Source organism: Urocampus carinirostris, chromosome 1 (genome assembly GCF_059441175.1).
Source record: "Urocampus carinirostris isolate Australia breed hairy pipefish chromosome 1, RoL_Ucar_1.0, whole genome shotgun sequence".
NCBI classification, from domain to species: domain Eukaryota; kingdom Metazoa; phylum Chordata; class Actinopteri; order Syngnathiformes; family Syngnathidae; genus Urocampus; species Urocampus carinirostris.
Window position 1 is genome coordinate 59,081,617 of NC_142349.1, and position 23,379 is coordinate 59,104,995.

The window sequence follows — 23,379 nt, forward strand, 5'->3', positions numbered from 1 at the left end:
ATACCTGAGTGTAGCTCCTATGCTGTTAGACAGAGGAAAGAAAAGCTACTGGACTTGTTCTAGGTTTGAGGAGTGCTAATATTTATTTTGTTAAATATGTTTAATTTCGGTCAGCATGGCGGGGCAGTCATTAGCGCGTGTGCGGCACAGTTCTGAGGTCATGAGATCGAATCTTCCTGTGTGGAGTTTGCATGTTCTCCCCGTGGGTTGCGTGGGTTTCCTCCGGGCACTTCGGCTTCCTGCCACATTCCAAAAACATGCATGTCAGGTCAATTGGCCGGTCCAAATTGTCCCTAGGTGTTAATGAGCGAGTGAATGGTTGTCTGTCTCTGTGTGCCCTGCGACTGGCTGGCAACCAGTTCAGGGTGTTCCCTGCCCACTGCCCGAAGACAGCTGGGATGGGCTCCAGCACCCCCGCGACCTTACTGAAGATAAACGGTGCAGATAATGGATCGATGGATGGATGTTTTATTTATTTTTCAGTTTGATAGCCGGTCATCTACTCTAATTTCGTTGTTAACCTATTTTTAGTAGCAAAATTTACGTTTATCTGCACTGATAGGGTTTAGAATTAACAATCAATCTATTTTGTGTCAGAATAAGTTTCACAGTAATACACTTTGAATTTCAATGACAGTTCAAATGAATGACAAGAAGGTTCATTAAATAGGCAAAGAAAACACAATTCCAATGTTTTCCAGTTCAGACGATCCAAAACGCATTGGTGGAGAAGCACCTTTTCCGTTACTGGCTTCATCCAGTGTTAAAACTGAGAAGTGCAACAGAGTTGAGCTTAAGCGCCATGTGTGGGCCATATTCAACTATATTCTCCAACCCGCGGGCCGCTGTTGGCCCGCGGGCTGTAGTTTGGACACCCCTGCATTAACTTCTAAACACCCTTGGATCAGCTGATTTTACCCAAGTAGACTCAAGTCAAGTTAATAAAGCACACTTATGTGTGATTGGCAGTTTTCTGTCAAACATCAGATCCTTCAAATTAAAACGCTCTCTACTCACCTCACCACGGACTGCAACAGCCAAACCTACTAATTTGACTTTTTTTCGGGACCTTGGCCATTTGATCGTGTAGCATGATGGGATTTGAGTTTTGAAGCACTCCTGATCCTGCCGACAATGCCTGATAGAATACAGAATAATGTATTTTCAATGTTGTTGGAAAAAAGAGACGGATTACAAGACCGTTAGCTTGACTGAAGTGAAAGGAAAAGGCACTGTTTGTCGGCAGAAAGCTAATGTATAAAAGCTCTGATTGTCTAAAGGTTTCGTCATGAGGAAATACTTATCTCATCCGTGTCAGGAACATCACTAAACTTGGTCGATTCGAGTGTTGAGAACGTTCTTGGTTATGTGTTAGCACCAACGCTTTTATGAAGAGGGAAAAGAAGCTACTGGACTAGGACTAGTTTTGATGAGTGGTAAAATTAATGGAGGAAATACCAGAGTTAAAATGTATTTTCACAAAAGCTGCAAATTTATTGAACAATGAACAAGACAATAGACAACATTTACCATAAATTATAGTAAAAGAACCCTCTTGCCTGGTTTATGGTGTTAGAAGAGAAATCATAATTTTGGTTTCGGAAAGTTCTGGAGCCCACAGTCAAGATCAAATTATACAATTCGTACCGCGACCTTGATGTGAAGATATATGATGAATCAGACCTTTGTTGGATTCTTGGTCTGGCCAGCTCGCTACTCGGGTCAGTGAAATTTCCAATCGCCCAAAGAATCAAAGATTTTTCCCGGGTGTGAAAAAAAAGCCTGGCCTTTGAAAAAGGCCAACGGAAAGAACTATATTCAGTCTTTTCTGAGAGAATAAACGTTGGCGATGTGGAGCCGTCTGCGGGTACGTGTCAAGGAACATAGCCTAAGTTAGTTAAAATAACTTTAAATACACAAAGGAAATAGGCAAGTCAAGTAAGAATATAAAAATAGAAACATCAAAGACATACAATATTAAAAGGATATGTCAAATTTGATTTAACTTTTAAAATCCATGGGCCATGAGCAAGATTTTCTGTTTATCGGCAGAACGCTAATGTATAGAAGCTCTGGTTGTATATTGGTTTTGTCACAATCCAATTCTGATCTCATCAGCGTCATCGATATCACCAAACTTGGCCAATTCGAGTGTCCAGAATTGTTTTGGTTACGCAAGTACCTCAAGTCAGTTATATAACACGGATATCTTTCAAGATGTGACCTGCAAAGTTCATGTTCCTCCACAATACTAACGAAAAAAAATCCTACATATCTAGCAACGAAGATGGAAAGCATTGCTCAACTTTGAGCTTTGTGGACAAATCTCGTAATAAACCATTTAGTGAACAAGCAGGCAGGAAATTAACGTGCGTCATGTTTCATCTTTCACAGTGTGCTGCGTTTTAGTATCACGTGAGACTAGCTGACTAAAAACAAGTGCATTTCAGTAATACAGTATAGCCGAGACGCGCGATTCGGGGGTTGATTCTATGAGCCGAGGTTAATGAGTTCTACAACATCACAGAGATCACAGTAATACTTTCTTCCCGCTTTTTCTTTGCCAGGAGATTTTTCAAAGAAGTAGATCGCTATATTCTTTCCAAGTTGCATCGAAAAACTGCAAGCACAGCAACAAGCAGAGTACTGACCAGGTGTTTTACCTGCCGGCAGCTACGATCTGCTTCTTGAAAAACAACAGATGGCGGAATTGCTGCAGAATACAGTATTATCATATTGACTGCTCTTCAGTAGCACAGAGTTAAATTCATTTGGTACTTGAAAGGTCAAGTGCGGAACTTCCAAAGTAAAGATTTTTCACCTCATTTGACATTCTATAGAGACAGTATCCATAGAAACAGCTTTAAGTATCTGCACAATTATTCTTCATTTTTCCATTTGCAGATAAAAAAAAATTGGTGAATTTTAAACGTAATAAATAAGTAATAAGGAGAGAAGGCTCAATGGATTTTTTTACTTACAAGGAGGACAGGGCTGGAATCCCTCAGATGAGGGGTTCAAACCCCTGTTCTGAAGCCCTCCCCTGAACACCTTCTTTTTACTATATCTTCTAGGTTACAAAAAAACAGATCAGCCGCTCGGGGTGTGGATATCAAAGCACGGCAACATGATTGGACAATAGTGAAATAACACATATCAAGACAGCCTTGGCAACAACCATAACAGGGAGTAGGTAAAATAATAGACAGCCTTGCTCTGTCCACTCCACGCATCAGCCCGGTATTGCAGTACCTCCGGGAACGGTGCATTCGCAATGATCGCAACAAGGCTTTAGGGCTAGGACCTTAGCTTAGTCTTTTGGCTGAGAGTAAGTGTCCCGGCTCCTAGGCTTTGTAGCATATAATGAACTGACCGATAACGGATAATGGATAATGAATAACGAAGATAGATCAATAACCCTTAAACCCCCCCCCCCTTCCTTTGCAAATGTCATACAATAAATGACTTACTTAACATTTTCATTTTAGTATTTATCCAACTAGAGAAACAGGTTAAATATAGCAAGTTTCATCAAAGTTTAGATAGACAATTTCATGCATAGAACAATTTTAAACTGGAAAATATATTGGTATGTACCTGAACATATTCTCTCTGAACAGATCCAAAACAAAATACAATAATTTATTATCAACTTCAAGGGACATTTTGTATTATTTATAGCCTCTCAAGCAAAACCTCTTTCATTAAAAAAACAATAATGTTTTAAATAATAAGCAAAAATACACAAACTTTCCTATGAATTTGCATTTTTAAAATACTCATTGGTCGAGACATTTGTATTTATTTTACATAACATGAGGCTCACCTGGAGGGAGCTGACATGATTGTCTGCCATCTTGCAGCTATGTGTACCCTCAACAACCCAAAAACTTGTGAAAGGCTGTAAAAATTAAATGATAAGTAAAATGTTGCGGTTTGGTCACTTTGAGATTCTGTAGGTTGTATTCTTCCTTGTAGCACTTGTTTCTGGTTGCACTACACAATGTAGTGACATCTAGTGGTCAAATATTACACAGTGTGCCTTTATAACTTGCCTCAAACAAACTGCTTCATGAAGGTTCCGTAATGAAGGATTATAGCATAAAAAATCAATAATTCTGTCAAAGGAAGGCAGCATGTTCGTTTTAGCATTGATTTTTCACCTCATTTTTTAAAATTCAAATGAGTTATTAGTGATAGAAGAAAAATCCCAAGAATAGCCACATCTTTGTATACGCTGCATTGTTCTAATCAAACTTCAATCAAAAGATTAGTCACCCACATGATTTTGAATTATTAATAAAAATACTGGTTGTCATAATACATACAGCATCAACCCTGGAAATGTGCTGTTCAAGGGAGCTGTATTTGAAGCTGACTCATTTTCCAAGTATAACCACGAATAACTCATTTTTCTTTTTTTTTTTAAAGGAAATCTTTTCCCTCCCAGCATGCCTCCCTGGCTGGCTTTGCAGCGGTTTATGTCTCCGTAAGTGCACACAAGCTCGTTTACACAAATTCTACTGATTTTCCTACAGTAAATGAATAGTCGGAGGTGTGAGTGAATTGCCTAAAGGGGTTTCAATTATGTTTCAGATGTATTTAAACACTGTCCTGACAGACTCTACAAAACTGCTGAAGCCTCTATTAGTGTTTTCTTTCATCATGTTGGCTATTATAGCCGGATTAACCAGAATCATACAGTTTCGAAACCACCCTGTCGATGTCTACTGTGGATGGATCCTGGGGTTGGCTGTTGCTTTATACTTGGTAAGGCACACGACAAATATAAACCCTGGGGATCAAAATTGGAGAACATCTTCACTGTTGCATAGTTAAATTACATTTCATTGTGTTTATATCATGATACTGCAACTTTTTCTTCACAAAACGATTACAGGAATATTACCCCCATAAATATTTTTCAGAAACGCACAGATCACAATTACTGAACACTTTTAGGTGCCTCCCGCTTAATGGGGCTAATCTACCACATGGTGCTAGTTTCCTTGATTATCTCTCAACCCCTATTTAACTGGCATTCTAACTGCCAGTTTCACTGACTTTGCAAGATGGTGGTCCGTTCTAAAGTGACTGAAAGCCTCCGTTAGAAGGTTCAGTTGAAAACGAAAGAGATGACTCTGTCAGCGATAGCAGGACAAGTTGATCGTTCCAAGTCTTTGATTTCTAGAATATTGAATCTTTACAAAACTATAAACTCATTCAAGTCGCCTACAAAGGCTGGACGTCAGTGAACATGTCACTGCGGTGGATGTCAATGGGTAATCGCTGTAATTGCTCGCCAGTTCAGTTCTGAACATGGTACGGATCTGTCCCGCTTGGACTGAAGGCCGACACTGCAGTGACCAAACTTCTTATTAGAAAAAAAAAAGCTCGACCTATCTTTGCTGAGGAGAGCAGGAAAAAGAAGAACTGGTCCAGGGTTGACTTCAGTGATGGAATCAAATTGAATTTTTTTGGGTCTGATGGGAAGCTTTATGTTCGGTGAGGCTGGAGGAAGAAGGGACCAAAATTGCACCAGAGCCGTGTGAGAGACCAGTACAATCCTATGCCAGCAGATGTGCTGAAGTCATTTACAGCAGAGGCCTGTACACTTCTTATTAACTGCTGAATTTTGTAACCTCCAGAATTGTTTTTTCATGCCAAAATCATTGTTGTTCTTTAAAATTGATCAGTGTGTTTTATTTTTATTTTGAAGTCATTTTTTGCAAGTTGTTCTCTAATTTTGTGTACATATACTAAGGTATATAAAGTGCTTCACAACTACGTTATATATTCAAGTTCTAATTTTGAATACAATGTCTAATCAAATCTAACATTAATAGAAGGGATGCAATAATTATCAGGCTGATAGCTATCAGACAACAAACACAAAAAAAGACACCCAGTGTAATAATCAATCAGCCGACGCTACTTGTTAAAAAAATTCCAAGCATTTATGACACTCATTATAATATATTGTCATTTTCTACGTAGTATTAGCACAACATGGTTGTCTCTCCTCTTTACCTATTAATCCCATGGCTCAGGATGTATACAGGCTGTTGTGATTGTATGGGTTACTGAACCGTAGTGAGTACATTGAGTTTTGTTTCCTATGTAGAATGTTTTTTTGTCCTGGGCTTGTTGCCACTTGATGAAAATAAGTGTTGTATTTTTCTTGGCCAAGGCATGTGGCCATTAAGCATTGGAGCACATGTATGATATTTACATGATTATTAAGACTATAATAACCACAATCATACCTTTATGTGGTTATTATAGTCTTAATAATCATTACTGTACTGATAACGTAAGTACTGTATTAGTCAAATGACTGACTGATAACACTACTTTTTGGAGACATGTTTATCATAGTTATATACTGTTGTTGTAATCGTAAACTAAATTAATGACACTCATTAAAATATATATTTGTATTACGTACATACAGCAAGGTTATTTGGATCAGTATATCTAGAAGCATGATGCTCAGTATTGTAAGAAAAAACAGTCAACGTTCACCCTAATTCGGATTCATTTTATAAATGGATTATTTTTACATCTTATGTACTAGGAGTAATTTATTTTCCATCGGAACAACAAATTGGGGTCATTGACTGTGAAACAGTCAGGCATTGTATATTATAATCTTGGATTCAAGTCAAGTCAAGTCATGTTTATTTGTATAGCCCTTAATCACAAAGAGTCTCAAAGGGCTGCACAGACCACAGATTCTTGCCAACCAGACTATTATTACACCATTCCCTGATCTAAAACCTACTTGAGGGCAAATAATACACAGATATTGTCACCATAGAATGTAGGTCATTCATATGCTATAGAATAGAAGTGTGTTTTAATCCTAGATTTAAACATTTCCACTGAGGTTGCATATCGAATCTCAGGGGGAAGAGCATTCCACAGCACCGGGGCCCGAATGGAGAACGCTCTTGAACCTGCGGAGCTCTTCTTGGCTCTTGGGATTACTAGTAGACCAGCATTTTCAGAGCAAAGGCTCTGGACGGGAACATAGGGGGAAGTTAAATCTGAAAGATATGAGGGAGCAAGTCCATGCATGATTGTGTATACTACCAACAGAACCTTAAAATCTTAAGCTAACAGGGAGCCAATGCAGGTTTGCTAAAATCGGGTTAGTGTGCTCAAACTTTATTGTCTTAGTTAAAAGCCTTGCTGCAGCATTTTGCACCAGCTGAAAGCTCTTGATTTTGGACTTCAGGAGACCGGAGAGTAGTGCATTACAGTCATCGAGACGGGAGGTAACAAACGCACAAATTAAAATCTCCGCATCCGACTGAGACAGCATCGGGCGAATTTTAGCAATGTTGCGAAATGGAAAAAAGGTGTTCTAGTAATATTCTTAACGTGTGTTTGAAAGGACAGATCGGGGTCAAATATGACACCTAAATTTTTGACTGATTCACTCTGGGTGATATTCCTGTCTTTTCTGTTGTCAGTATAACAATATTTTAGACAACCACAAGAATGTACACTATCACATAACCCAATATTACTGACATTGGAATTATAAAGCGTTATATATTTGTCTTGGTCACCAGACATCAGACTGACACTGTATACTTGTATTTAGGGAATTTTTGCAGTGGGTAATTTCCGACCTGGAGAAGATAAGTCAAAAAGACAACAGCTTCCCTTGTCATTGAGGAAGCCTCCCCCACCTTCTTTCCATAGTGTGTGCCAATCAGAAGTCAACAACAGCCACCAAGGTAAAGACATTTGATAATCTCTTTTCGGAGAGGGGCGACTGACAGCAAGACAAACACATTCAGAAAAACAAAGAAAATAAAAAAAGGGAAAAAAGTAGCAAAAAACACACACAAAAATGTTTGGACCATGGCCAACCCAAATGCCCAAACACCCAAACAAGTTAAGCACCTCGGCACCCAGGTTAATCATGCTTTCATCCCTCCAGATGAAACGGGACACAAGAAAGCGGCCGTGTCACTCGGGTCAGGGTGACACAACACACTCTTCTGTTCAACAGCAGGGCCCGACAGCTTTCACTGGTTTACCCCTGCCGCATCATACGGGTGACCTGCTCATCCCTTAGAACACGTCTAAACATCCCACCATCCTTTTACAACACGTCTCCACTCATTCCTATCACCAACAAGAGCTCTAGCTTCCACTATATTTAGACCTCTTTCCTGCAGTGCACTCATAACACCATCCATCCACATCAATCGCAGACTTCCCCTTGTTCTTCTTCCATTTACTTTGATTCCTGAAGCGTCTCCAGCTCCAATACGATAAGCCTTCACCTTCCATGTTCCAGCTTTGCCATAACTGCTACGCCATCCCTCCTCCGGTTCCCTCCTTGTCCACACCATCATTCACCCGGGCCACCTTGCTTAAAGGTATTCCCAAATCATCACCTCAAGCTCTTTCTTCACCCTATGACCCCCCTCTCTGGTTTCCCTCCATTTAAAGATCACCTCCTTTGCCATCCCAGTCCCTCACCCCCTCTCACTGAGTTTTTTTCACCTCTTTATTTTTTCTCCAGGAATATCTGAAATTAGTAAAAACTATCGTTCAATTTAATTCAATTTCAATATTTATTTTTGCTACAAAATCATGTTAGACAAAATGTTTAATCCATAAAATGGAAGAAACTTACCCACCATGGAACAGATCTCTTTAAATGTTTAGTTCCTTCTTATTTTCCCTGTTTCTAAAGTGGAGTTTGAATACAGCTCCATCAATTTTATCTTCTTTCCTTTTGATCTAGGGAGCCACCACATGTTAACGGCCAACCAACCGGAGCCAGTCCCCATCAGGACCACTTCGCATCCTTTGTCCCCCGGCCAGGCAACACGAATGCTGACACGGAGCGCCTCGTACCGAGAGCCTTCCCACGCTAATATGAAGATCGCCAATGCCGATGTGGAGATGATAGTCCCCCCTAGTCCAATGGTCAACTGTGATAAAAATTTCAATAGCAGCACGTTGCCAAGGTAATCCCTCAACCCTAAATCCCTAAAGTCTGTCATGCGTCTTTTAAATACCGTAAATTCTAGGCTACAGAACATACCTGATTAAAAGCCGCTTGCGCAAATTTGAGAATGAATCTTAATTTTGTCGAGACGAGCCGCACCGAATTCAAAGCCGCAGGCTGAAAGGTGGGGTGAATTGTTTTGAGGTGTCCGTAAAAAAAGGCAAAAGTTAAATATTTTCTCAATTAAGTATGTGTTAAAATGCCCACCTGAGATAAAAATTGCCTATATGGTTTTATTTTACCTTTTGGACAGCTGTTCAGGGCAAGCTCATTATGTAAGATGAATGGGTGACGGGGAGAGTGGAAAGTGAGGTTTTTAGTTGCGCAGTTCCCCCCTACCCTAGTTTGCCGAGTATCAGGTATCGTATCATGTGACGATTCAAGATGGCGATTTGAAAGATTTCAAAAAACTTGAATGACGGCTGCATCTTGGATTCATTTGTCATAGTTCCTTGTGGATTGAAGAAAACTCCAGCGACATGACAATAACACCGAATACATGGAGAGAGAAGCGTAGATAGATAATTTCCACCCCTGTTCAATTTGGATGTATAAATTGAAGACTTGATAAGTGGGTGTAAAAGTCGAAATACTGAAATTTTGTGAGCACCTCTAAACACGAGAAATGCGGTGCAGCTCGTCTTGACAAAATTGAGATTCATTCTCAAATTTGCGCAAGCTCTAAGATATGTGATCTCCATGACCCCTCCTTTCTACTGTCAGATGTCCCTGCCAACACCCTGACGAAAAGAAAGTGAACCAGCCGCATTGTATTTAAAGCTTCATTGTTTAAAACGTAGGAATAAGGTAGCGGCTTGCTGTCAGGAATTTACAGTATGTTTTGCCTCTTCACCCAGGTCTCATGGTGGCTCATCAGGAGAAGGATGTCGGATCCCTCGACGCCACGCCTCCATCCACACCTCGATGGATTCGACCCGATCCAAACAACTACTCAGCCAATGGAAGAACAAAAATGACAAGAGGAAACTGTCCCTGCAGGTCATGGACGGCATCAAACCGGCATCCTTGTCCCCCCAAAGAGACGTGCAGCTGCACTACCCCTCCGAATCATCTGCCTTGGGTCCGGATGCAGACATCCACAGTGGAAACCAGCTTTTTTCGGCCCCCGGCCAAGAAGCTGCAGCCCACATCCCACCCTCTTATATGAAAATAGCACCGAGTTGCGTACCCGTTGCCAATAAAAGTCCCCTGACCCAGAACGGAGGAAACGTATTTACCGGCGGCCCGAGAATTATCCAGTCGCGTCCTGGATCTTCCCAACTCGTTCACATTCCTGAGGAGGAAAATATCGCCGTCAAGGATCAAGATAGTGAATCTGAGGACAGCCCTTTTGATCTGGTTGGGTCTTCCAAACAGAAATGGGTTAGAGTAACGGAGAAGAGCAACCTCCCTTGCAGACCACTCAGTGCGGGTGGGCAACCTCGACTCATGCAGGTGATCCATACTGATATTTTATGTTTAACCAGCTCTAGCGTTGTCTTTGTTGATAGAAATTTACATTCTTCCTTTGCATAATGAAAATGTATCTATTAAGTATTTTTGAGTAACAGTGGTAGCCAAACTGTTTTACCTGAGGGCCACATAAATAAAAATGATTAGATGTAGAGGTAAGATCAGGCCTAAAAAAATCCTGCCCGACCACCCAGCCTGAATCTGCCCGAGCCCGACCAATTAACTTGATTTGAGGGACCGAGCCTGAAGCAAACCCGAATTTTAATATTTTATTTGAGGACTCGGGAGGAGGAAGCGTGACTTTGATTTTATTTTACTCTGATTTAGCAAGCTCACAAATATTTTTGTTTTTAAATTGTGTTTTCAGGATTTACTTTTCATCGTTTGGGTACTTTACAGATTTTGCTTGCTGATTGGCTAAACAGTCTTCACGTTTATTAGTATTTGACAGTGAAGTAGTTATTGATAAAAAAATAAATAAACATTTATACAATCATTTTATTTGTCAAAGGAATGCTTGAGCCTCTAGGGAAGATTTGTACTTATTTAGTTTTAATATAATTCTAAAAATTAAAGGTTTCTTTTCTCAGATTTCGCCTGTCACTGATTATTTTTGGAATGTAACCCCTGCAATAAAACGAGGGATTACTAAAGATTTGGGGAAAAAACAACGTTGTTGGTTTCAGACTAGTTAACCTATATTTTTTTATATTGAGAAAAAATTCAGTGTGTGAAAAACACCATTTTTTGTAAGAAAAAGAAAAAATTTAGCGATGTGGGCCGCTCAAAGTTGTGAAAAAATGTTTACTGTAGGATGGACAGCTCTGCTAGAAATAATTTAAAGAGTCAGCGTGTATTATTTGACCTCTAGAAATCACTGTATTGTTTAGTGCAACTAAAAACATATGGAAGTGTACAAACTACAGAAACTCAATGTGAACAAATTGCACCATTATTTTTCTTATTATTTTTCTGTCTAGTCTTTCGCAAGGTTTTTGTTTTTTGGGTACCCATATCAGTAAGATGGCGGACAATAGGTCACTTCTCACTAGGTGAGGCTCGTGTTATGTAAAAAATATTTCTCAACCTTCGAGAATTTTTAAAAAGGCACCTTTGTAAGACATGTTCAGTTTTTTTTTTTTTTAATTTCTAATCCATACTGCTTTTTTAATGAATCATGTAATTTTTTTTTAACCACTTTTGGGGTGCTTAAAATACACACAGTCCCTTTGAAGCAGGTTTTTTCTCTCGGGTTTGCAAGTTTTGGAATTCGCAAACCCATCCATCCTTCAACCTTACACAGAGAACCACGTCCACAATGAAACCCCGTTTAACTTTTGTATATTAGCATCGATTTGTGCTCAGTTAAATATCCCGCAGTTGCTAACATGATGTATTTTTCTTTTCACTGCAATTCGTCCTTGTAGGTCATTTCTTTCTCAAAACAACAAGGTTTGCTCAACTCTCGATCAGAGGATGGTGGCAGCACTGTCAGCTGCACCGGATCTATTCGGTATCGAACCTTGATGGATCAAGACCCATCACCACCAGCCTCCACCACAGGTGCAATGGAAGGTATGGATTGCTCGAAGACAATGTATTTTTATAATCATTACCGCATATTTAGATTAAATACAATCAAGTAGGATTGCTTTTTTTTCCTTCCAAATGTCAACCGACTCTAGTATTTTGTAGTAGTCGTTTTCCTCTACAGAACAAAAGTCCTGAGATATAGGCTCTTTCCCATTACTGCCTCTTCCCCTCAATTTTATTACTTACGGTAGCAAAGCACATTTGCAATAAGCCTAAGATTGTTCCAACCCTGTGCAAATCGTAGAGTGAGGCGCATGAGTAAGGGAAACATGCCCTTTTTCACCAAGTCAGGTCAAGAACACCCTAGTGTCTCCCTAGCCACGCCCCTACAGCATTACCAACCCACTGGTAGAATCATGGAGGAAATCAACCAAATATATGTGTTTATGTTGCGCTGTATGTTCATACAAAGAGTGCAGGACAAGGAAAAGAGTAGGGGCAGGACAGGTGGTAGGGGGAAAGATGAGAAAGATGAAGTGCAGTGCTTGTCTACCGGCATATTTTTTTTTTCAAGTAACACTACAGTATATGGTTGTATCCAATCCAAATGATACAGTTTTGAAGTTAATAAAATTAAAAGGAAAATAAAATACGCAAATTGTTGCATATTTTAGGTCACAACTTATCTAGCTTGAAGTGATGACATGGTAAACAGGAAGTACACTCTTAATTCCTAGATGAATCATTCCCTTTACCCTTACCAAATAAGGTGAAAGGTGAGGACAAGTATAAAAATACAAAGTGGGTAGGAGAAAGAGGAAGTAATGGGATCGATCCTCATGGTTTAGTTCCTTTTTTGGTTACTGTTTAAAAGGGTTCAGAACAGACACAAGTCACACGTATACAGTAAAAACTAACTTTGCTTTATTCTACATTGTACTTTTCTGTTTTCGCTTTGGGGAATACGATTATTGGAGAATATGGGCTCATTTCCATAACAGAGTGCGCTATAAACTCAGCAAATCCTTGACAAAACTCAGCAACCACTTTTTAACAGAACCCAGAGCTGATATTGAGGGCTGGCTTTGAAATTACTCAAAACCTCAAGGGTACAGAGAGGAACACAGAGCCTCACTTTCCTGCCAAATTTCTGGTGAGCTGAACAAAGGCCCTCTTTTTGCATGGGCTCCAGGTAACAAATACTTCCAGATTTAGGTCCTCTGTTGTCAGGGGAGGGTAGCCTTTATTTATTAATGAATGATCAATTAATAAAGGCATGCCAGCACTGTTCTTTTTATCTAATAAACAAAAGGTAACCTTTAACAAACCATTTAAATAACACAACAGGCTAATTTATAATGATCTTGCAGCACAATCCAGTTTTAACAAAAACAGGGTACCACTTTCTATAAATGCGTCAATGGCTGTAAAATTCAAACCTATACAATTTCATCAATGTCCAACTGAGTTTAAAATTCCTTACTTATAATTTTTCCACTGCACATATTTGCTTTTATCTTACTTTTAGCAAAGCTGTTCGGGGTGAAACAGGGCGGTTGGAGAGTAACTTCATGCCTGTCCCTGCAGTTTGTTTATGTTTGTTACTTCAGCATAAAAAAAGTGAAAGTTAAGGAAAGGCCTCTTTCAAGTACAGTCTGAATGCCAACCTAAACCCCAAGAAAGATGAAAAACACGAGTTTATTTGAGCGAGTCTAAGAATTATGTCACACCTATGTTGTTAGACAGAGCGAAGAAAAGCTCCTGGACTAGTTCTTGGTTTGATAAGTGGTAAAATTGAAATAGGAAACACCAATGTCAAAATTAATTTGAACAAAAGTTGGCAATTTAATGAACAATGGACAAGTTAATAATAGGGGCGGCAGTAGCTCAGGAGGTAGAGCGCTCGTCTTAGGATCAAGGAATCCCAGTTCGAATCCTGGCTTGTCCTTGTTACATGTCGAAGTGTCCTTGGGTAAGACACTAAACCCCTAATACCCCCAATAAGCAGATTAGCGTCTTACACGGCTGCAATACAAGGCCGCTATTGGGAAATGTGAAGCACACTGTAAAGCGATTTGGAAAGTCATTGACTTGAAAAGCGCTGTAAAAATGCAGATCATTTAATTTCATTACAACATTTAACATACATTATCGCAAAGAAACACTCCTATTTGATTTAAGGTATTAAATGAGAAATCCTAAATTTGGTTGATCTTGGTTTTCTAACCCGGTTTTACTTCTATTTCAGTTTTGATGACCAGTCATCTATTATAATTTCGGTTGATAACCTATTATTAGTTGCTAAATGTACAATCTATCCGCACGGATAGGGTTTTAAAATCTACCTTGATCAGTTTCCTGTCAGAATTTAAGTCATACTCTAATATACCTCAAATTTCAATGGCTAGTTAAATGAATGACAAGGTTGATCAAATAAGAGAAGGAAGACAAGAAGGTTCATCAAATTAGCAAAGAAAATGCAATTTTGATGTTTTCCAATTAAATTATTTACGAATCCAAGGGTATCGCCTATTTCGTAAAGTTCATGAGTCACCAGTCAAGATCAAAAGAAATACTGTAATCCAATTCCTTGTGCGAATTTGATGTGAAGCCACATAACGAGTCAGATCTTTCTTGGATTTTTGGTCTGGGGTAGCTCGCTACTCGGATCATCCTGATTCCCAATCCTCCAAGGAATTGAGGGATTTTCCCAAAAGGAAAAAAACCTGACCAAAACTCGAGTTTTCCGTCGATTGTGACTCACTCTGTCACAGGGTGGCGAGATTTGTTTTTTCCAAGCTATGTCTTGTTAACAATTGCTATTGACAATAGTAGGTTCCGTCTGCCGTCTAGTCTACCTAGGTGTGCTTGTTCTGAGTAATGACAAATAACTGGCTATCGAAACTTGCTGTGTCTATAATTTCTTTGATGTATTTGCTTACAAAAACTTTAAACAAGGAATAATAGATCATTGTCGGCCAATAGAAATAATACCTTTCATTTGATAATTTAGTTATATGATCAAATATTTATAACAATGTGTTTTGCGTCAAATGTTGTTTTAGTGTAGAATTGTTTTTTTATTTTTTTCCCCAACCTGCTTTGTAACAAGGGTTACAAAAGTGTTTTAGATTCGATCTATATCTGTTTTGTGCCAGAGCTTAAAGTCACTTTAAACTGTAATGACAACTCAGATGAATGACAAGGTTTATCAAATAAGCAAAGAAAACACAAATCTGATGTTTTCCAATCCGGGTGATTCCAAATCCATGGGTCATGCTGGTTTCCCAAAGTTCATGAGTCCACAATAAAGTTAAAATTAATAATCCAATTCGTACCGCGACTTTGATAAAGGGATTTTGATGAATGAGATCCTGGCTGGATTCTTGGTCTGGGATAGCTCCCCAATCGGATCACAGAGATTTCAAAAAGAGATCAAGGAATTTTCCTGGCAGGAAAAAGAACCTGGCCAAAATTTGTCTAGTACAGGTTTTCATCTTCACCGGTGGAGTAAACGAAAAACAGCACGAATTTGGTTTTCCAATTCTAAGCAATGTCGTGCTAATAAACGCAGGTTCTATCCGTCATCTACACTGGCGTGCATGTTCTGCCCACTGTGAGGACAAAAACATTATGACGCCAATGATGTCTTTGATGTATTTTCCTACAAAACCTGAAACTGTCACGATTACTGATGTGAATCACCTGTGCCCACTCATTTGGCGCCAACCGCTGCAGGCTCTGATTGGCTCCCTGTCCCTATTTAAACCCAGTCCTATCAATCCCCTCTTGTCAGTCAGTCTGCGAACCTCTGTTTATACAAGGAAAGCCATTTTCGTCCCTGACTCCCGCCTGTCCCGTTTTTGCTCCTGTTTGTCTCCGGCTACATCATGTTTTGATCCCGACCAGCGAACACCGGATCGTGGGCACAGCCCTTCCTCTTTCTTTCAATAAAACTTTTGGTAAACGTTACGCAATTGGGTCCAGTTTCTGTTCTGGTCCTGGTCCATAACAAATCACTGTTTGCTAATTAAAATAATCTATATCATTTAATAATTTTGTTATACGATCAATTATTTACTAGAATGTGTTCCCTGTCAAATTTTAATAATGTATTTATATGTCAAATTATCCCTTTATTTATTTATTAAATTCTTATCTTGCTTTTTAACGGGGCCTACAAATACATGTACTTGTATGCGCAACATAAGGAGCTTGACAGAGGCTACAGTGATGACACAAGCTAGGAGTTGGTGGCAACGAGTAATAAAGTTTAAACTTCTGCACGGCTTAAGTCTCTTTAAAACAAGAACAGTCTTTAACTATGTTTTTCTTCCTTTGAAGGCTCAGGGTTGGAACGAACCGGCAGCATAGTCCGGGTTGAAGCTCACCCGGAGTCAAACAAGCCCGTGGTTAAACCACCAAGCACAGACGGAAGCGGCTCCTGGCGTTGGAATCCAGCGGAGAAGCGTCCTTCGCTTCGACACCCGGCCTTTAACATCAACGACTTCCACCGAAACACGGACAGCTGCGATTCCTCCCAGGACAGCGCGTCACAGGACGGGCGTCAAAGCGCAGGAGCACCCAAACCGGAGAACAAAATTGTAAACGAAGGCGCCCACCCCACTCACCCACACTTCGTGTATCAGCCTCAGCCGAATTACCCGGATCCCAACTCCAACAAACATCTCCCTCCCAGTACTGTATACGCTCCTCCTTTCCATCACCACCCACAGTCCATCACAACTATTCGGGTCACCCCCGTGGAAGGGACGGCCGCAAGCAGCGACGGCAGCTCCGACAGCCAATCGGCTGCCTCCTCTAGCCGGGAATCCACCTTGAGAAGAAAAAGCGGCACGCATATTCACTTTAACCAAGATTCCGGGCTTATCACTGATCGTATTCTCTGCGACAAAAGTGACCTTTATAAAAACGAAAGCAGCAATTTTTTCCAAGAAAACTTGAAAAGTTTTCAAGAAAACCCCATCCACCCTAACAGGCATTTACAAGGGATGTTTGGACGTCCAAGCCCGCATCCGCCACCTACTTTGCCGCGCCCCATCATGACTCATTCCTCGCCTCCGACCCTAGGCCTGGCCTATAAGGAAGCGTAATGCTACGTCTGCAAATTAAAGCATGATCCAATCAAGACTTTTTTTCAAAGAAGTATTCTGGAAAGTAGGGATGTCAAACTTAGTTTGACTCTGGGGCCGGATCCAGACTTTCTGTCCCAGGCGGGCTGGATCAGTAAAAGAATGTCAACATAAGGTTTTTAGATTACCATAGTTTTTCAGTATTTAACTTTATCATATTACTTTAGGCAGCATGGCGGGGCAGTGATTAGCGCGTGTGCGGCACAGTTCTGGGGTCATGAGATCAAACCTTCCTGTGTGGAGTTTGCATGTTCTCCCCGTGCCTGCGTGGGTTTCCTCCGGGCACTCCAATTTCCTCCCACATCCCAAGAACATGCATGTCAGGTTAACTGGCCGGTTCAAATTGTCCCTAGGTGTGAATGAGCGAGTTGTCTGTCCTTGTGTGCCCTGCGACTGACTGGCAACCAGTTCAGGGTGTCCCCTGCCCACTGCTGAAGATAGCTGGGATGGGCACCAGCTCCCCCCGTGACCCTACTGAGGATGAGCAGTGCAGATAATAAATGGATGGATACTAGTTTAGAGAAGGAATCAAAGAAGGAAGGAAGTAGAGAGGGAAGTAAAAAAATGAATTTTATGTTCGGCATTGAAAGTGTTAACTCATCTATTTCAAAAGATAAGTGAATGCAGTTTTACAACTCAACCAACTCACCAAACTATACAGACTCAAGTGGGAGCTATCAAAATCTATATGAACACTGGTTTCAAATGATTGAAAAATAAATACAAAATACCAATTTTAGCAGTGCATGGGCAATAAGAATAGACTACATCAGATCAAACAACTGGGCAGGGGCCTATTAAAACTGAGTTGTATACTTAGAGGAAGCATTTGGTTTGCATTTATTCTTAAAATCCTAACTCTTGATAAATATGACCTAGAGACTCGTTTCTTATTTTGGCGTACTTAGAAATGTATGCCGGGCTGGATTAAATCATCCAACTGGCTGGGTCCGGCCCGCAGGCCTTTTGTTTGACATGCCTGTCGTGAAGTAATACGAGTTGTTGGACAACTTTTTGCTTCGCATCAATTTCAATCGATGGCCTTGGTGAACATTATTTTATGATATTTTGAAAGTGAATTCATGTCACAAGCCATAGAACAACACACTGAGACTACCTACTACCTACTTTTAACAATTTTTGTCTCCAGCGTGAAGTTTAATTTTACATTTACTTTCTACAACTTAAACACACATTATAACAGTTGACAAGGAGCTTTTTTCATGGTAAACCATACATGCCAATGAAGAATAAATGGGGAAGAGTTCATGATATAATTGCTAATGTATTCTCGACTTTAGAGAAGCCCGCATGTAAATGCATTTTAGCAGTGACGTGCAGCGAGTTTTTCGTCTGGTGAGGCACAGTTAGATTTACAAATAAATAAACCTGGATCTTATTCATCATTTGATTGTCAGAGCAAGAAATAAATATATTGTGTCACAGAATAAAAAATGTGTTATTGTCTTACCTTATAAATGAAGTCTATGGGCTCCTTTATAAACAGCATCAATAAATAGGTAATCCTGAAAAAATGATAAACACAAAAGCCCATGAAATTATTACAAAAAATATATTTAATGGCTTGATTGGCTGTTAACTTGTTAATACTATGACTAATTGTATTGTTTCGGGCAGAGGTGTGGGCCAAATCCGAATCCTTGGTCTCACTATCGCCACCCGCCATTAGGCAAGAGAACTGCGTGCCTCACTTTGCATCTGCAGGCACTTAGCACAGTACAAGTTACATACTAATTGTTTGAATAATATTCATATTATGATGTTAAAATTCAGCAAAAAAAATCCAAAAATTGTTTTGTTAAATGAGAAAAACTTGAACACAATATAAATATGAGGACATACCCTTATTTTTATATTTTATAATTCCACGATGACAGGTGAGGCACACCCTTACCTGCCTCCCTCCCTGCACGTCACTGCATTTTAGAGGGCGGCATGTGAAAAAAATATGAATAAAAAGTGCAACCACAAAGCAATATAATGTACAGGAATACATTATTACAAAAATCTCAGAATACACGTGTAAATTATTTCATATTCAACAATGGTGTATTTCTAATATGTATTTATCAAAATGAGTACCAGAAGATTTTTTATGACAAAAAACTAAATACAGATAGATTTCTTAATTAAATGCCGGTAATGTATGTTATATATAATTACTTATTGTAATGTAAAATCAAGTTTATATCAGCCATATTATATTTAAAATGCTGCGTATTATCATACATTACTAATTGAGCTAGATGTATTTTTTGTAGAGAGCAAATGGAAACTGGAATTCATTTCCAAGCATTTACCGTAATTAATTTCGATCAATCTGTAAATAAATAGGTACACTTCTGTTTTATCACCAAAATCACTATGACCTATTGTACAGGTCAGTAAACTAGCCTTATTTTTGAGTTTTTGGAGTGCTCACGATGGGATCCGATAACCTTAACGGAAGTCCTTGTGTTGTGGTTTTATAGAAATCTGAAAAAAACTTAAAACTGCTTTAGATTTTTGTGCATTTTAGCATTATTGATGTTTTGGGATGTGTTTCTTCTAAGTTATTTGATGTTTTTTTCGGAGGAGGGGGGTTTATATAGAAATTTCTAGTTGTATTGTACTTGGTATCAGTAACTATACTAGAGTTGTGTACTACTACTGCTACTGGCTTAAAAAGGGGGTATTGAACAGTTTTACCATTAGATAACCTCAACAAATATTTCAACCTCTTTTGTCCTCTTCCCAAAACGTAACACAGTACTGCGCTTGCCGAGCGTTGTAGCACAAACTAGGAGTGTATATCGAACCAATCCAAGTAAAATCAAGGTAGTATCAATCAATATCAAACCGACACAATCCTCTTTCCTTAGAAATGTAAGGATCATTGAATAATTGAACCTGCCCCCCCTTGAGTTAGTTTATAATTCTGATAAACACAGCACAATGATTTTAAGCACTCATTTTTTATTTTATTTCAACTACAATGCAAATTCTAACAGTAATATATATATATATATATATATATATATATATATATATATATATTCAGGGTGTCCCATGGCCACTGCCGAAGATAGCTGGGATGGGCACCAGTTCCCCCAGGACCCTGTGATTGGCTGGCAACCAGTTCAGGGTGTCCCCTGCCCACTGCCCGATGATTGCTGGGATGGGCTCCAGCACCCCCGCGACCCTACTGAGGATAAGCGGTGCAGCTAATGAGATGAGAGATGAGATATATATATATATATATGTCTCTTACTACTGTTTCAGAACAAAACTCAAGCGAGTAAAACAAAATAAGCAGCAATGTAACAATAAATACAAATAGAACAGTCAACATAACAACCTTATTTTCAATCGCACGATATTTTAAAAATCAAGTCAAAGTGCAAATACCGTAAACAACACAATGTACAAACCTTAAACGATATAAAGTACAAAATACTTCTACGAAAACAACTGTTTCAGAAAAAAAGTAAAAAGTCAAACTAGAAAAGCAGCAATGTAACGAAATTACACATACTGTACTGTATAACAATGTCTACATGACATCTAAAATACCTTCCATTACAAAATATTTCAAATATAATCAGTTGCGCAAATAAAGTGGAAACACAATTGGATCGAATTTGAAAGTTATAACGTATGTATAATTTTACGACACTCTCACAACATAATTATAGTGATAGTTGACATGGAAAGACAGTATCGATCCCAAGAAAATAGTGTCAAACCGATCAAAATACTTGCTCAGTATTGACAATATCGATATTTGGATCAATTTGCCAACCCTTAGCACAAACAAAATAAGCGCTATGTGGTTTTCTGAGTCTGTCGAGGTTTTCTTTCCCTAGACATAATTTTATGGCCTCTATTGAAAAATAAGCGCCAATGTTAGCCCTTTGGAAAACCACATAACGATGTGTTGCTCTAATATAATATAAACACTAGAAAAATATGTACTTTATAACATTTAAAACACGTCATAAATAGGACCATATAGGCAGACGACGATGTTGAAGTTGTCTCATACTAAGGAATTGTCGTTCTCGCCAAATGTTTGACTTGTTAAAACAAACGCTTGCGTGATTTTGTGTTGTGTAATAGTGCGCATAATTAGCAAACTAATATTTAGCTTTCGGGTCGTAACATAAAAAAAAAAGCTTTTTACCATCCAAAATGTTACATTTTTAGTCGCTTTTACTTCAATATTCAACAATGTACTGTGGCTATGCGCTTATGTCATTTCTTATTGCGCTTTTGTGAAACTGCGATGTAAAAGTGCTGAATTTGTAAGCAACGATTCAATCATTTGGAGGTAGAAAGGTGTCAAATGAACGTACTTACAAGCTTCTTTGTATAAATGACAATTTGCAGAGTTTATGACAGAATTGTATTTGTTTTTGGTACATTTTTACTGGATGTGTAAGACAATGTGCACGACGTTGAAAGATTTTAATGTCGCTAAACGATGTAAAAACAATGGAATGCTTTATTATAGAAAAATTGACATTCCATTTTTATTTTTATCTTTTTTCAGTGTTGCCTTATTTAACTTTGCGTGTACACAAATAGAGATAAACTTGCAATAGCTATTAATATGATACCATGTGTGCATTCCATATTTATTGTTGGTTATATAAATGAGCATTTTGAGATTCTTCTATATGTTATATAGTATACAGTAAAAAGACCTGATTTTTATTCGGTGTGTGAGTATGTTTTTCAATATTTACATATTTGAAACCTTGGTCAAATAGTATTACTGTGGTAATATTTTTGTGGTAATGTCGTGGTAATACGTTTGTAGTACAGTGTATTACTTTTGCATCATAGTTGTAGTATCACTGTCATAGTATGTTTTCAATATTTTTTAGTAGACACACATGGAGACAAAGCTGGCACCGAAGGAAAATACATTTTGTCCTAGTAGTATTTTTTTAGGCTACTACTGTTATATATTTTCATACTTGGAACCACAGGCGTAACCAATCTGTTGTTGGGGTACCCCTCAAAAAAATATAACATTTATAAAACACTCTGTTCTTTAACAAAGAACGGGATATGTATAAATATAATGAAAAACGCTTGCTAGAATTAAAAAAACTAAAATCTCAACAACTCAGTGTTGGAAATACTTCACTGCCTTAAAATGGTTCAGTGCATTTGATTCTTAGCACAGCTCTCTCCCCTTTAAGACAGCTAGTGTCACTTACGCATTGCGGCCGGCTCCGGTGTATTAGGGTGAGAGTATATTATAATGTAACCCCAATTTTTTAAATTTCTGGTCAAGTCAAATCATGTTTATTTGTATAGCCCTTAATCCCAAGGAGTCTCAAAGGGCTGCATAGACCACAGTTTATTGCAAACTACAGGCCATTATTACACCATGCCCTGATCTAAAACCTACATGAGGGCAAGGAAAAATTCAAAAACCCCAGCATGAGGAAAATGAAAAAACCTTGAGAAGGGACCGCACATGAGGTAATCATCTTTCCAGGATTACCAGGCTGCAATGGCTGTTGTAATAAGAATTAATACACAGATATCATCTACAGGAAATATAGGTCATTCATAAGCTACAGAATAGAAGAGTGTTTTAAGCCTAGATTTAAACTGTTCCACTGAGGTTGTAGACCAAATCTCAGGGGGCAGAGCATTCCACAACATCGGGGCCCGAATGGAAACCACTCTCGAACCTGCGGTTCTAAAGAAAAATACATACAAATATATGCTATACACCTGCAAATAGATATGATACTTTTTCTACCACCTTATCCAAAGATCATATTTGGATAAAAAAGAACATTCAGTTAATAAAAAACGGCCTTGAAGCAAACATTCAATTAATAACACCTGCCTCAAAACAAACATTCAGTTGATGAAAACGTCCTTTTGAAATGCAAAGTTTTCATCCAAGTATTTTCATTAAAGTGTTATTATAATTGAATGTTACTTATTATAACACTTCCTATAACACTAAGTGAAATGAAACCAACCAGAAACTCTGGGTGCTCAGCTTTCCCCAGAGCACTGAACCTAATATCGCCAATTCTTTGAACATTTTTGTTCTGGATTTAAAAAAAAAGGAAATAAAGATAAAATAAAATTTACCGGCCGCATGTAGCCCGCGGGCCGCAATTTGCTTCGAGCCAAAAACCTCTGCTTCGA

The 23,379-nt window shown here is 38.8% G+C and overlaps 1 protein-coding gene and 1 long non-coding RNA gene across 3 annotated transcripts in view; one reads left to right on the top strand and one right to left on the bottom strand.

Moving 5' to 3' along the window:
• Window positions 1–17,720, top strand: part of LOC148376415 (phospholipid phosphatase-related protein type 4-like) — a 30,994-nt gene extending 13,274 nt beyond the window's left edge. For both annotated transcript variants that reach the window (XM_088346924.1, XM_088346933.1), the window contains 7 exons: window positions 4,432–4,489; window positions 4,597–4,770; window positions 7,613–7,748; window positions 8,771–8,996; window positions 9,895–10,492; window positions 11,938–12,085; window positions 16,388–17,720. In XM_088346924.1, coding sequence (XP_088203050.1) covers window positions 4,432–4,489; window positions 4,597–4,770; window positions 7,613–7,748; window positions 8,771–8,996; window positions 9,895–10,492; window positions 11,938–12,085; window positions 16,388–17,157 — 2,110 coding nt within the window. In that variant the 3' untranslated portion in view covers window positions 17,158–17,720. The remainder of the gene's footprint in view (window positions 1–4,431; window positions 4,490–4,596; window positions 4,771–7,612; window positions 7,749–8,770; window positions 8,997–9,894; window positions 10,493–11,937; window positions 12,086–16,387) is intronic.
• Window positions 101–23,377, bottom strand: LOC148376416 (uncharacterized). The gene is made up of 4 exons (XR_015851972.1): window positions 23,323–23,377; window positions 18,668–18,722; window positions 1,018–1,138; window positions 101–239 (listed from the first exon to the last, which is right to left on the bottom strand). It is a non-coding gene; the product is annotated as an uncharacterized LOC148376416 (long non-coding RNA).
• Window positions 23,378–23,379: the final 2 nt, after the last annotated feature.